Below are 13,546 nucleotides of genomic sequence, written 5' to 3'. Positions count from 1 at the left end.
CTACAATGGGAAAGTAGCAGAGGAAAGAAAGAACAAGAAGAAAGTGAATGAAAGGAGATAAAAGGAAGAGAATGATAAAACAATTATTGAAAAAAAGCATGTACTTCTGCAGTTCCTATGTTGTCCACGGGGTGCGCTGTGTTTTAATCAGCAGATTAAGCTTCAGATGTGGAAAATTGATTTTAAATCATTTCTTAATTTTTATCTGTTTGATGTATTTTGTCATGCAGGACAGTGTTTTTAAGTTCCAAAAAATGTGAATAAATGTTTTTCAACATTGTACAATCACTGTGATCAGTTCTTATGCATAATGCACAAGTAAATGTTTAACTGAGTAAAAGTATTGTTGAAATTGCACATGCTTTTCTTAAAAACGCTGGGGTTATTCATAATATATTGTGTAAAAGTGAAATTCATTTAATATAAAAATCAACAAGTTCACTTTCATTAGTTCTATTTAATTTTGCAATGAGTTTACTTGTGTGGCCCTCTTGAGATCAGATTAAGCTGTATGCGGCCCCTAAACCACAATGAGTTTGACACCCCTGATCTAACCAATCGGCACATAAAGTTTTCTCTTTTTTTTTTTTAATGATTGTGTATAATATTTTAGTTTAAGGCGTCGCCTCCCAGGTCAGTTAACCCCACTGGCCAAGTAGAACACAAAGATTAGGACTTAAATTATGAGAATATATATGTATTCACTCCCATTTCCCAGTAACAGTAAATATTTGTATGAAGCCCTAGAATATATGAATCTGTTATTGGTGTAATATGAGCCAACACAAGCTGTGGAGGTAATTCAGCCATTTGCTTCAGGTTTTGGACCAGGGACATGTCTAAAGGTTTACAGTTTATTGTAGGGTCACGTTGTCATTGTGTTAAATTGTCAAAAGACAAATTATTTGATTTGCTTTCAAACTTAAATAACAAAAATCCAATAAGCCTATGAAGTCATACTTCCTTTACTTGGGGCCCTTTTGTCTGAAATCAGTGTAGAAAAGGAAGCATTTGTTTGCTTTCAGAGGGGATTGAAGGGCCAGGTGTGCTTAAAGGATTTTAACTTACATTATTTTCTCGCTAAGATAATAAGTTCTTTTAAACTACTCTCCTCGTGCCAAAAAAACTTCTCATAATGCAACTGTTATAGCCGCAATGAATGAAGCGCTTGTGTACACATTTGAAGCTAATCTCGTTACTTTTCAGAGCTACACGGCTTCCTTTTCAAAATGAAACAAACTGCAGCTTCCTTTACGGTGCTAAGAGTGAAAAATATGACTAAGTAGATTTGATCTCGGACTGAACATCTTATGGAATGTGGTGGAAAATTATTTTACAACGGAAAAATAAATTGAGGGCTTCTAATGAAACTAATAAGGAAGTGGCAACAGCATTTCTACTAGCGCACACCCAATCCCTCTAGTGCATACAGCGGCGGGGGAGAGGGGAAATCGGTCCTTTCCAGGTAATTACAGTTTATAGCAAAAGTTTTTAAAGAGATAAAAATGTATGAAATGGCAAAGGGTTAGATTACAAATTAAAAAGGATAAAACTTTATTTAAAATAAGCATTACCTTATGATGAGTCATGTAGATTAATTTTACCTAAGTGTTCAACCCTCTGCATTTATCCGGGTTTGGGATCGGCCCAAAATGAGACGCGGGACACTGTATTTATTGCCTTTGATTCTGCATTATTATTATTATTAAGCTATTATAGTAATTATTAGGGTAATTATGATGTTATATGAATACTTTGTAGTAAGTCATCCTAGCCCGTGGATGTGGACTGTAAGTAGACGGGCTGTTCAGGAGTTTCCTGTCTGTCCACAAAAGATGATATTGTTATTCCATTTTTTTAATAAACACTTCCACTGAAGGCTTGCATGACACAAACATTTAAAGTATTTGTCGTTGTTGCCAAGGAGACAAAGCCGAGTAACTAAACTGGGTGTTTTGTGTTTTTAGCCCATGCTGCACTGGACTGCTTAGTTTTTTTTTTTTTTTTTTTTTTCTCTCTAAAGAGCCGAGCTGTCCAGAATCAGCAGACCTGACCACAAAGACTGAGTGGAAAACTCTCCTCATTGTGGGTTGCTAAGATTTCCAGCGCAATTCTAGGGCATCCACAGAGGAACTTCAGTGATAGGGGAAGTTAGGCGACTGAGAAAAAAAAAAAAAAAAAAAAACGCCCCCTCTCTCACTGCTCCGCCCTTCCACTTTCATTTTGAGCTCCTCTTCTTTCGCTCGATAGATCTTTTCTTCCTCCACAATACCCCGACGCTCCATTTGGTGATCTGATTCCTCTTAGCGTCTCATCTTTCATTTCAGGAGCTCCGCCGGCCGCTCAGGCTCCCCTTACTGGACCAGGATCAGGCAGGACACATCTCGGAGAGGAACAGCAGCAAGGTACAAAACCCGGAGCAGAAAAGACATTTTCCAAATCGTTTTACTGAGAGAATGGAGGCGGCGATCAAAGGACTAACTTACCTCCCCCTTTTTTTTTTTTTCTTTCTTTTTCTTCCCACCACCGAATGTAGGAGAGCAGCATAGCCGTGGTGCTGCCACAGAAACCCAGCAAGCAGAGACAAAGAGCTGAGCTCATCACTCCCATAGAAGAAAGGGTGGACGTCATTAAGGTATATGTGCTGGTCCAGGTGGATTAAAGCTGGCGCGGTTGTACTTCTTTAGAGGGTTTCCCATCGATCTGTTTTATGTTTGAAGGTCTACCTCGAACCTCGGTCAGAGACGAAGCAGAGTGTCAGGATGCTGACGGACGAAGTGTCACAGATCCAGGAGGTCAGAGCCGAGCTGTTCTCCCAGCAACTTTATCTATACAGTGACCTTAACTTTTAATTACTTGTGCAGAACACTAGTGAAACAATTTGTTGTGTGTGCGCGCATAGTGAACATTTTTTAAAGCGCTTTTTGTTTATAGGTGCGGTACTGCCTGAAGACTCTGAGAGAGCAGATGGCTGCCAGGCAAAACAATAATTTCAACAAGGTAGAGTCCTACTTCTTTCAATGCCAAAAACATGTCTTACAAAGTCATTCAACAGTGCATCTTTAACATAATTAACGTATGGTTCAATGGCAACATTGATATGCTCAGTGTGTCTTTTTAAATCTTTTTCTCTCAGAAGTATCAGTCGTCTTAAATCTATGCATCTGTGTGTCTGATAAAGGATTTCAGTGCTTAATTTGAGGGGAAGCTGCAAGAAAAAATGCAACACATAAAGCAAGAAGTGCATGACCCAATAAATAAAAAATAATCAGTTTTCAAACAAAACCAACAAACTTTAACAGTGCACTAGAGCAAAATTGAATTAAATACTAAAACTAAAGAGCAACGGGTTACACAAGGGGTAAAATACACTAATCAGTAAATCAGAATATTATCAAAAGGTCAACTTATTTCAGTGACTCAATTAACTATTGTAAATGCATATAGATGAATTACTCAAAGACTGAGGTTTTGAGGTTTTAAAGCTCTTGTTTCTGTTAATAATTGTGAAAAATAAATAAATCAGGTCTAAAGAAATGTGCTTAATGAAAAGCATGTTTAATACTTACAGGTTGTTTTCAATAGGTACTTTTTAGTCTGACTAATGGGACTCATTTGAACCCATATTTTAATTTATCAATTATAAAATCACTGTATAAAGAAAATCTCAAGAATTTCAGATTTCGTTTTTGTATTAATGTTGAAAACCTTTGATATTCCTTGATACTGGAAAGTCTAAAGTATGAAATAGCTACAAGTTTATGACTAGGTAAACATTTGTTTATTAAAATGTAAGAAACAGAAACCACTTTTCTCCAGAAAGTGGCACAGAATCCCAGCTGTGGGTCGGTGTCTTTAATTGTTTCTTAGCCAAGGTAGCAAGCTGCTAGAAGCTGAAGGTTTAACCAGGGAACAGTCCAGGGTGCTTGTTTGGGTCGTTGAGACCAAACGAGGGTCCGACAGGGGCAAGGCAAACAGGCAGGAATCCACTGAACGATCAGTCACACACAGGAAGGCCGTGAAGGAATGCTGGGAGGTGTACTCACATTAATGGTTTTTGAGAATCTGGCACCTACATGCTGGGAGAGCCAGGTACAAGTAGAGCTCCTCCCAGATGTGACAGCTCCAGTAGTTAGAGCTGTCGCAGGTGTAGGCATTCAGTGGAAATAGCAGGCGGAGCTCAGGGAGCAGAGAGTGACGTCAGCAATGTGAACGTCACATATAATCATTTTAAGTTTTAGACTTGAATCCTGGTGGTTTAGACTTCCCCTGTAAACATTGGAATGTTGTGAAAGTGCAAAGTTTAATTGAATTCATTTGAAGTTGTTTTTATTTTTGACATGTTGGAATTTATTAGAATCATTTTATTTATTCATGCTATAAAAACTTTACTGAAAAGAGGAATAAACCATACGACATCCAAGTTCTTCAAGCAATTGTGATTTCATAATCACCAGTATTGTATGTTCTTTTATCAATAGAGACCTAGAAGAAAGATTTTAGAGTAGGATTATAGTTTCTATCCATTAAGTTCACACTTTTAAAATGGAAAAACTTTAAGAAAAATTCTTAATTTAAAAAGCTTTAACATTGAAGTTTTTCTACATTTTTACATTCAATTTATCTTTGAATTTCTTTGATTTTCCTCTAAAGTTCAAGTTGGCTTTATTTATTTTGTTTAATCTTTTTCACCAACCTGACCATTATAATTATACAAATAAGCCTTACAGAAATGAGCAAACCACAGGACACAAGAATTATTCAAACTATCGTCTTTGTTACATCTACAATGAGTGTTAAATAACTTTTACAAGACTTGCATTTGAAAGAAAAAAAGCTTCAATATGAAAAAAATAAGAAATTTGAGAAACAAATCTCAAATCATGCTAGTAAAGACGGCTAAAAAAAGAAAAGGTCCAGAGGGCTAATAGATTAAAAATATCAGATTTTTTTTTTTTATGAGATTCAAACTCTTTAAAGATTTTTGATATGAGCTGTGTATAAAAAATAAAACCAAATTCAACAGTTTAAAATTATATTTTTGAGTTGGGAGTTTTTTGCTGTGTCAACCATCTTTGTGCTCTAAAAGTGGGCAAATATGAGCCGACGTGCTCTTGTAGCTTTTGAGTGTTTTTACCTTCATTCATATTAAAACTGCGCAGCATTTTCCAGCTTCATCAGTTGTTTTTCCTCATTTCATGACGTGTTGAGATGAGCTGCAGGCAGATGAGCTGCAGGCAGGGCAGCAACGCATCTGGACCCATTTACTGCAGAGCCACGCTGTTGTGGTCTGGCATCGTTTTCCTGATGGAAGACTTTACAGATGCTCAAGATATCCGTGCTAGGCGCATCTTATGGGACATAATGCGTGTGAACATTTTGTTCTTTTCCTTCTCTAACGCACCAGACGCCAAATGCCCTTCTAAAAATTCAGCCCCTCTTGCAAGATTTTGATTCAGGAGCTGCGTCTGGTTTATATTTTCATTTGTCTTTGCGTGGGAGCGGTTTCTGCGTTTCTCTCAGGAAAGTTCCCCAGTGCATGTTGTTGCATTCACTAGAGACTAGTCTGTTTACAGCTCACTGCTGCCTGTGGGCCTGCAGACCACAGCCATTCACCATTGATTTTCAACATCATCTTTAATGTACAAAGAATTCCCCAGATTCCTGGAATCCTTTGATATAATCTGTTGTAATGTTTAAAATTCCCAGTAGTTTCACATTAAGGCGTTCTGTTTTTCATGTCAGACATTGTTTGTTTTTTTGGTCTTTGCCTCTACACTCCTTGTATTAAATCTAACGATTCAAGGATTTTTTGATGAAGTCCCATTTTTCTCTACAATTGCTGTTTAACAAGGCTATAACTAATTGCAGACAAGGCCATGGGCGCCTGATTATGTTAGAAAAATGGGGAAGCAAGGCTGGAAAGATGAGAAAGATAAAGTTAAGCCTAAAATTAGTCATTCCCCCTGCAGATTTGGGTTTTAAGTAATCCTTTAATTTTACCAACATGTGTCTCAGGACTGGAATTAATAGTAACATAACTGGAGCAGCGCGACTTAAAACTGACAGAGAATTAGTGGAGGGAGCTACAGATTAGGGTGATGGCAAGGAGGCTGTCCAACCTCAGAGACCCGGAGCTCTTATCAAATATAAAACGTCAAAATACCAGAGAAAACATGCAGAAAGCTGGTCAGTAACTATAGGAAGGGCTTTCTTCCTGTGATGGAGAGACATTTTTCTGTTGATTACTGAGACAGGAATAAATCACTTTCAAAAGCTGTTTAGTGAATAAATTGTTTTTAAAATTGATACTCCTTTTCCATTGTCATCTTTTGCTAGACGCCTGTATTTGTCTTTCAGAAACCAACTTCTTGATCATATAAGCATAACTTTAAATCTAAATTTGGCAAGTGTAGGGGTTACTTTGGGCTTCGCTGGATGTGATTACATCCTTCATCTGATTAACAAAAGAGCTTTTTTTTTTTTATTTAATGGATTTGCACTTGATGTCACCACTTCTGTTTCAAGAGCAATATCTGCATTTTCAATATGGTCCCTACTGTAATTTGACATGTAATGGCTTATTGGCTTGACAGGAAGACACCCTTTTCTTTTGCCTGGTGCTGGAATATTTCATCCATTGTCAAAACTTTCTTTATTTGCCAGTCTAAGTTTTTCTCTTTGGCCTATTTATATTTTTTTATAGTTAATTTTAGCCTCAAAAATTGTCACCGGGCTGTTTCTACAACTGATGAATAAGCTTCATTACAGCTGATGAAATCATAAAAATGCAGTAGGAACTTGCAGCAGTGACAGCGCTGTGTATTTCTGCTTCTGTTTCCCAGAGGAATACACCAAGGTGGGGGTATCATCAACTTCCAAATAGCACCCTGATAATTTTGCTTCCAAGCAACATACCTAAATAAAACTCATGAAATAATGTCACTGCGTTTGGTTTTAGTGTGCCACCTCAGTACTATAATTGGCCCCCATCTTGGTTACAAAATCCTCTGGAGGAAGCCTTGCTGCTTGTAGGGAAGGTTTAGACTTTAGAGCAAGGGGGAAAATGGAGAATCAAAAATCAATTTGCTTGATTTGTGCCAGCAGCTATAAAGAAAAATCAGTTTTAAACACCTACTTCTGTTCTTAGGTTCCAGCAAACGGCTTCAGTGTCACCGTGCCCAGCAACCAACCACCTGTCACCACTACCACCAACACCAACAACAACAATAATGTCACCCCTGACTTGCAGGTAAGCTCATTCTTCATTATTTAATGCTTATTCTTTAGTTTGTTTCTTTTCTGAGGACATTGTTCATTTATTTATTTTTATGCATGAATATTAATGGACTGAAATAAATGAATGTGGCACAAATCCCTTTCAGCTGCAACATATTTACCGGCACCAAATGGGTATTAGAATCGAATAAAAATGATGTGTAAATGTCAGATTTAGCTCCTCTTAAACCACTAACAGCTTCCTCTCATATTACCTCTCCCATTGCATTATGCTTGACTCAGCACATCATAAGATCTGCTATAAACCCACAGTTATCTGCAGGGCTGTGGGTGTGTGGGCTGTATACAGGCAAACCCGGGTCAATTTACTCTGCCCTCCTTTCTAAAGTACTGTCAGACTAGATTACTATGCCGGGAGCGAAGTGCAAAGGGAAATTTTGTCCACGTCAGTAAACGTTTAGAGACAAAAGACTATATTTTGACAGTTTAAACGCTGCTTTTTCCTAAGGCCAGCCCTCGTTATCGCCTGCCATCGTCTCATGCCTGAGTAGTTTCATGAGATTAGGCCTAATCAGGCGCGTCTCTCTCTCTCTCTCTCTGTCTCCGCCCACTCTCACAGCTCGAGGACAATCAGGAGGACAGCGCCAAGCTCAGAGAGGTGACCAGGCGCCTCTACGCGCAGCTGAAGGAGATGGAGGAGCAGCATCAGGAGGAACGGGCCAGACTGGAGGTCCGTGTCAGGAAATGAGTAACCAGACGTTGTTTCTGCTCGCCTATGACTCAGCCCTCTGCTGTGTTCGCATTGCTTTAACAGTTATCCGTTAATATTATCTTTGGAGTCCATTACTCATTCTGTGAAGCTCCACCTTTCAGGGGTTTTTGTAAAGGATCTGTCCAGACTTGACAAACATTTTTGCCTTGGTTTCATCTGCTTTATAGCTTCTTTCTTTTCTTTTTTTTTTTTTTATCTCGCCCTCTAACTGTTTTGTTAGCAGCACAATGAGGGACATAACAGTCTATTTCTAAAGACCGACTCATCTCCATTAATGAAGATGGTAGCAGAAGTCTTGGGAAAACTCTAAAATATTATTGCAGGATTAATGGCAAGTTCTTGCCACTGTTATTGTAAAAGAGCATGTCTGTATGATCAGGTTAACCTTTCCGGGGAGGTGACCTTTATGAGAAAAAAGTACAAAGTTATACATGTTCCATCACATTTTACAGCAACTGTATGCATCTAACATGATATTCTTTGATCAGATCAGACTAAAATTATATTATCTGGACAACAGAATAGAGGCAGGAACGACTGCACACTGTGCAGCACGGAGGCAGAAGTGTCGTGGTTTGGGGGCTGTTGTTGCAGCACCACCTAGCCAGCTCATCTTCATAGACTCGCATATCGGATGATACGTGGGGAAAATGTGAGACCATCTGTAAAATGAATTTAACTTGAAGCAGAACTGGACCCTGGAACATGACTGCGACCGAAACAGGCCAGTAAATCCACTAAGTGGCCGGCCGGAGAGACTCGGCCTCATTTAGATGCCGTGGGGAGGCTTGAAATGGGCTGTGCACACAAGAAACTCCTCCGTTATCGCACAGCTGCAAGTGAAAAGAGGAGCAAAGTTTCCACATACTGAATTCAGAAACTGGTAGACGGCTTGAAGTGTTTTTACTAAACTTATCTAAACCAAAAACGGGGTGACACTCTGAGGGGATGTGGTCTCCTAACTTGTTTTTGCAGATTATATATATTTTTCGTTTGATTTAATTTGTTTTCTGCATTTAAATTAACTTGTCCCAAGATAAAACCGAGATTAGATGTTGACGTGAACATTTCAGCTATTTATATTGTCTTAAAATTCTGTTATACAATAAGTAGCACTGAAAAACCCATTGTGTGCATTCTGTGCGAGCCATAATTACTGCCCTGTTTTTTCATATTTACACGCTGAGACGACATGCACATGATTTATCAGTGCAGTTATGACTAGCCCCCAAAGCAAATGTCAGAGGACCAGCATAAGGCGACAAAAAGAGTGCAATCAGTGTTATCATTAGGCGTTTTACATGAAGCCTGATATATAATGTCCATCTGTGCATCATCTTGCAGGCCGAGTCCAACGAGTACCGCATTCGCCTGGCTGAGCAGTCAGAGCGTCTGCAGGCGGTGGAGCTGCAGTCGGAGGAAAAAGGCCAGCAGGTGGAGGAGCTGCAGAGACTGCTGGAGAGCATGAGGCTCGAGAGCGGCCTCCTCAAAGACAAGGTGGAGGCGGGGGAGGCGGAGCTGCTGCGACTTAAAGAAGACCGGGAGGAAGGAGCCGAGAAGGAACAAAAGTAGGAATTTACTCTTTAAATACCGTTATATCGCTTTATATCAGGCAACAAGTGCAACCTCAGGTAGTGATTGGACAGAGAAAACCTGGAGATGGTTCTGTTGTAGGTTTCAACTGTTTTTTTTTTTTTGTCACGTCTGCAGGTGCACGGAGCTCAACCATCAGGTGGCTGTGCTGAAGGAGAAGATCTATCACCTTGATGACATGCTGAAGAGTCAGCAGAGGAAGCTCCGTCACATGATTGAACAGGTATTTACGCTCAAATAAAGGTTGCCCGGTCGTCCAGCCACACTCCTCTACACACAGGAGAAGCCAGTAATGGGGAAATGAGATGTTGTTGTGTGTTGCTGCTGAAAACGCAGAAGTGGGTTGTTGTTGTTTTGGGTTTTTTTTGGTATTAATATCTTTGTTTGTTTTGGCCCGTCTCACAGCTGCAGTACTCACGGACGATACTCCAAGACAGGGATCGGGTCATCATGGATCTGGAGGAGAAGGTCGCTTTCCTGGAAGCTGAGGTAGGCAACCTCATGGTGAAAAAGAATATGATTGGCCTTCCAGATGGCTTTACACTTTAAAGCAGCCTTTGCCGTTTCCTTTCAAACGGGGCCTTGTGAAACTATTCATTTACCAATTGACTTCTTCACAATTTGTCACATTGTAGCCACAAACCTCAGTGCGTTTTCCTGGGATTTTATTTGTTGATCAGCAATAATTATGGCATGCATTCAGCCCACTTTTATACCCCAAAATTAAATTCACTAATTCGTAAAGAGTCAAATGGTGTACAATCTCATCTCAGCTGTTCTGACTCGGAAGATAAAGAACATCAGTGACCAAACCGCATGATGAAAACCAAGGAACCCAGCAGATGTAGAGAGGTTTAATGCAGGGTTAGGTTAATAAATATCTCAGGCTTTGAGGTGTCGGAGCACTAACCAAACTATTTTAAAAAGAAAGGAGTATGGCACAACTGCAAACCTACCAAGACATGATCATTCACCTTAACTGCTGGCTGGGTAACAAGGAGCCAATGAAGGGAAAACTAAAGCTAAAGGCTTCGAACTGCATTTTGTGGACTTCCTGATTGTAAAGAATTACAATAGTCTAGCCTTGAAGTAACAAATGCATGGACTAGTTGTTCTGTGTCACTCCTGGAAAGGATATTTTTTAATTTTGGCAGCATTCTGGAGGTGGAAGAAGGACTTCCTGTAACCCTGTTTAATATGGGATTTAAATGACAGGTTTTTCACTTTATTATTAGAGGCCATGTTAATACCGTCAGATGACTTGACTGAGCAGTTTCTTTTCCAAAGACTCTGGTCTTAAAACAGTAACTTCTGTCTTGTCTGAATATATAAGCAGAACATTTAGTCTGTTTAGTATATTTTTCTGTCTTCAAGACATGCCCGTAGTATATCTAACTGGTTGCCTTAATCAGCATTTATGGATAAGTATAGATTAGTGTCATCAGCATAAAAGTGAAAATTAATCTCATGCTGTCTGATCATTTTATCAATTGGAAGCCTATATAGAGTAAAGATAATTGGCCAAAGGACTGAACCCTGTAGTACTCCACAAGTAGCCCTGGAGTTTGATTATTTGATTATTTACATGAACAAACTGGAATCTGTCAGATGAGATTTAAACCAGCCTAACACTGGAAATCATGTAGGGAAATCCCTAAATGTGTAGACGAAGGTGCTTGGGTCACATGAGACCAAAACCGAACTTACGCACAAACATTAGGTCTCGTGGGATATTGTGAAAAACCATAAACACATTGTCCTCATGCTGAAATATGGTGATGGCAGCATCATGCTGTGGGAATGCTTTTCTTGACCAGGAACACAGAAGTGTGTCAGATTTGATGGAAAGATGGATGTAGTTAAAATATAAAGACCTGTGGAGATGGCTACAATGTATTCATTCATGGGACTGAATACAATACATGATTTTAAGAACTTTATTTCACTAGGCATAATGCTGGTGAAGATTCTCACTCATCCAGGTCATGGTCATTCCAAAAACATTAAAAAAATAAATAAACTTTTCCAAAGTTTGAAGACGTTTCGCTTCCTATTCAGATTAAATTTTGAATTGAGAAAGTTTTCTGGATAGGAAGCGAAACGTCTTCAGACTTCAGAAAAAAAGTCCAGTTTTGTTTTTTACTTTTTTGGAACTAGGCAAAACATTAAGAATAATTTCTTATTTACAGTGCCTGAATACAAATACACAAGACTGTTCAGATTTCTAATTTTTGGTAAACCACGTATCCTTTTCCTTCCCCCGCAAAACGAGCATAAAATCCTAAAAACATGCGCTGATTTTTGCGGTTTTAAAGTGACAATGTAAAAAAGGTAGAGACGATATGAACGATTTTGTAAGCCACTGCAAAAAAATTTTTGTCTGTGACATTTACATAGTCTCCATGTGCATTTGTCAGTTTTTCAACAATATTTCCCTGTGTATATATATATGTGTGTGTGTGTGTGTGTGTATATATATATATATATATATATATATATATATATATATATATATATATATATATATATATATATATATATATATATATATATATATATATATATACATACATTATTTTCCAAAATTTTTATTAGCATTTGCTTTTAAATTACAAATTTCTGCTCTTATGATAGTTTGCAGAGTAATTGTAAATTGGCATGCCTTTAAAAAAAAAAACAGCCCTACTTGCACCTTTTCTTTTGCATACAATGAGGATGATGATTCTTGGTTTTTATGTCTTCCTGCTTGCAGAACAAGGAACTGCACGACCACATGGAGCACTTCCTGGCAGGACGGGACCCTCCTCCCCTGTCCACAGAAAACAAGCCAGAAATTGTTTATAGGTGAGGAAACGCCTCTTGTTTCCATTTCTACTCAAAGCTCATCGGATCTACACGTGAGCTTACTGTTGTCATTTTTTTGCAGCAAACCTTTGATTCCAGCATCCCCGACCCCGACCGACAAAGTCCTGCCTTTCATCAAAGTCATCGAGACCAGATCCTGAGCAATATCTAAAAATATTATCCAAAACAAATGTGTAAATTTTTTTTTTAACTAATTCACTCTTCTATATATATTTATATGGTAGATCTGCAGTGATGGGAAACACCAGTTTAACCGACCTCATTTTTAAGTTATCACCTCACAGTTGTTAACACTGTGGTTATTTTACACTCAGGATCATTGTTGCATGTCAAAAAAAATAAAAAGTATAAAAAAAATAGTGCAACATGATTGATTACTCGAAAGCAATTAAATGAAATGTGCTGATTTCTTGGATGTTACACACAGGCACAAGCCTGTGTGGTTTGTACTCTGACAGAGAAGCCTTCAGGATACAGTGGCAAGAGTTCAGAGCTTCATGCCGTCTCTTGTGCTGAATAATAAGCAGTTTTTTTAGGTAAGCTTTTAGAAAACTAATCTGAGTTACATCAAAAAAGATCATAGGGTTCTGAGTGTGTTAGCACCTTTTTATATACCAGTTAAAATTTCCTTAGGGATCATGGTAAGATTCCTCAATGCTTGGCGCATACTTTATTAGGATGTCGCTAACATTAGTGGCTCATATGTGTAGAAAAAGAAACATTTAATGTATTGAAACTCTTAACTTATGGTGTATTTATACTCCAGTCATGCTCCAAACTGTTTCCTTCTCCAATCTGCAGAGAATTGCTCCAACATGGTCTGTGTCCAGGTTTAACTGCTGCGAAAAATGTATTTAATAATGCTTATTTAACTTTTGTATTGTTTGCATCTTCCAACTTCTTATTGTTAATACTTTGTTGTTTTTCTGTAAACACTGTAGATAGATACCCAAATGTTAAGCATTTTTGCTGTAGATTTTATCCACTCTAATTTAAACCCAAAATAAAAGAAACAGGATAATCTGAACGTGTTGTCGTAGCTTCTTATCCTAGGGCTTAATTGAAGGCTTATACTGC

The 13,546-nt window shown here is 38.4% G+C and overlaps 1 protein-coding gene across 1 annotated transcript in view; it reads left to right on the top strand.

Annotated features, from left to right (window-relative positions):
* The window catches only part of LOC118556096 (tuftelin-like), a gene marked incomplete at its 5' end in the record, with an annotated part of 28,230 nt that extends 14,738 nt beyond the window's left edge, over positions 1–13,492 (top strand). The window contains 11 exon segments of the mRNA XM_036145282.1: positions 2,328–2,405; positions 2,537–2,635; positions 2,721–2,795; positions 2,935–3,000; positions 7,151–7,252; positions 7,859–7,969; positions 9,356–9,579; positions 9,722–9,827; positions 10,010–10,093; positions 12,357–12,448; positions 12,531–13,492. Coding sequence (XP_036001175.1) covers positions 2,328–2,405; positions 2,537–2,635; positions 2,721–2,795; positions 2,935–3,000; positions 7,151–7,252; positions 7,859–7,969; positions 9,356–9,579; positions 9,722–9,827; positions 10,010–10,093; positions 12,357–12,448; positions 12,531–12,609 — 1,116 coding nt within the window.
* Between the last annotated feature and the right edge of the window lie 54 nt (positions 13,493–13,546).

The sequence above is a fragment of the Fundulus heteroclitus genome, chromosome 13, assembly GCF_011125445.2.
Source record: "Fundulus heteroclitus isolate FHET01 chromosome 13, MU-UCD_Fhet_4.1, whole genome shotgun sequence".
NCBI classification, from domain to species: Eukaryota; Metazoa; Chordata; class Actinopteri; order Cyprinodontiformes; family Fundulidae; genus Fundulus; species Fundulus heteroclitus.
Note: the sequence above shows the minus strand (reverse complement) of the source record. Positions and strands in the feature narration are given on the sequence as shown.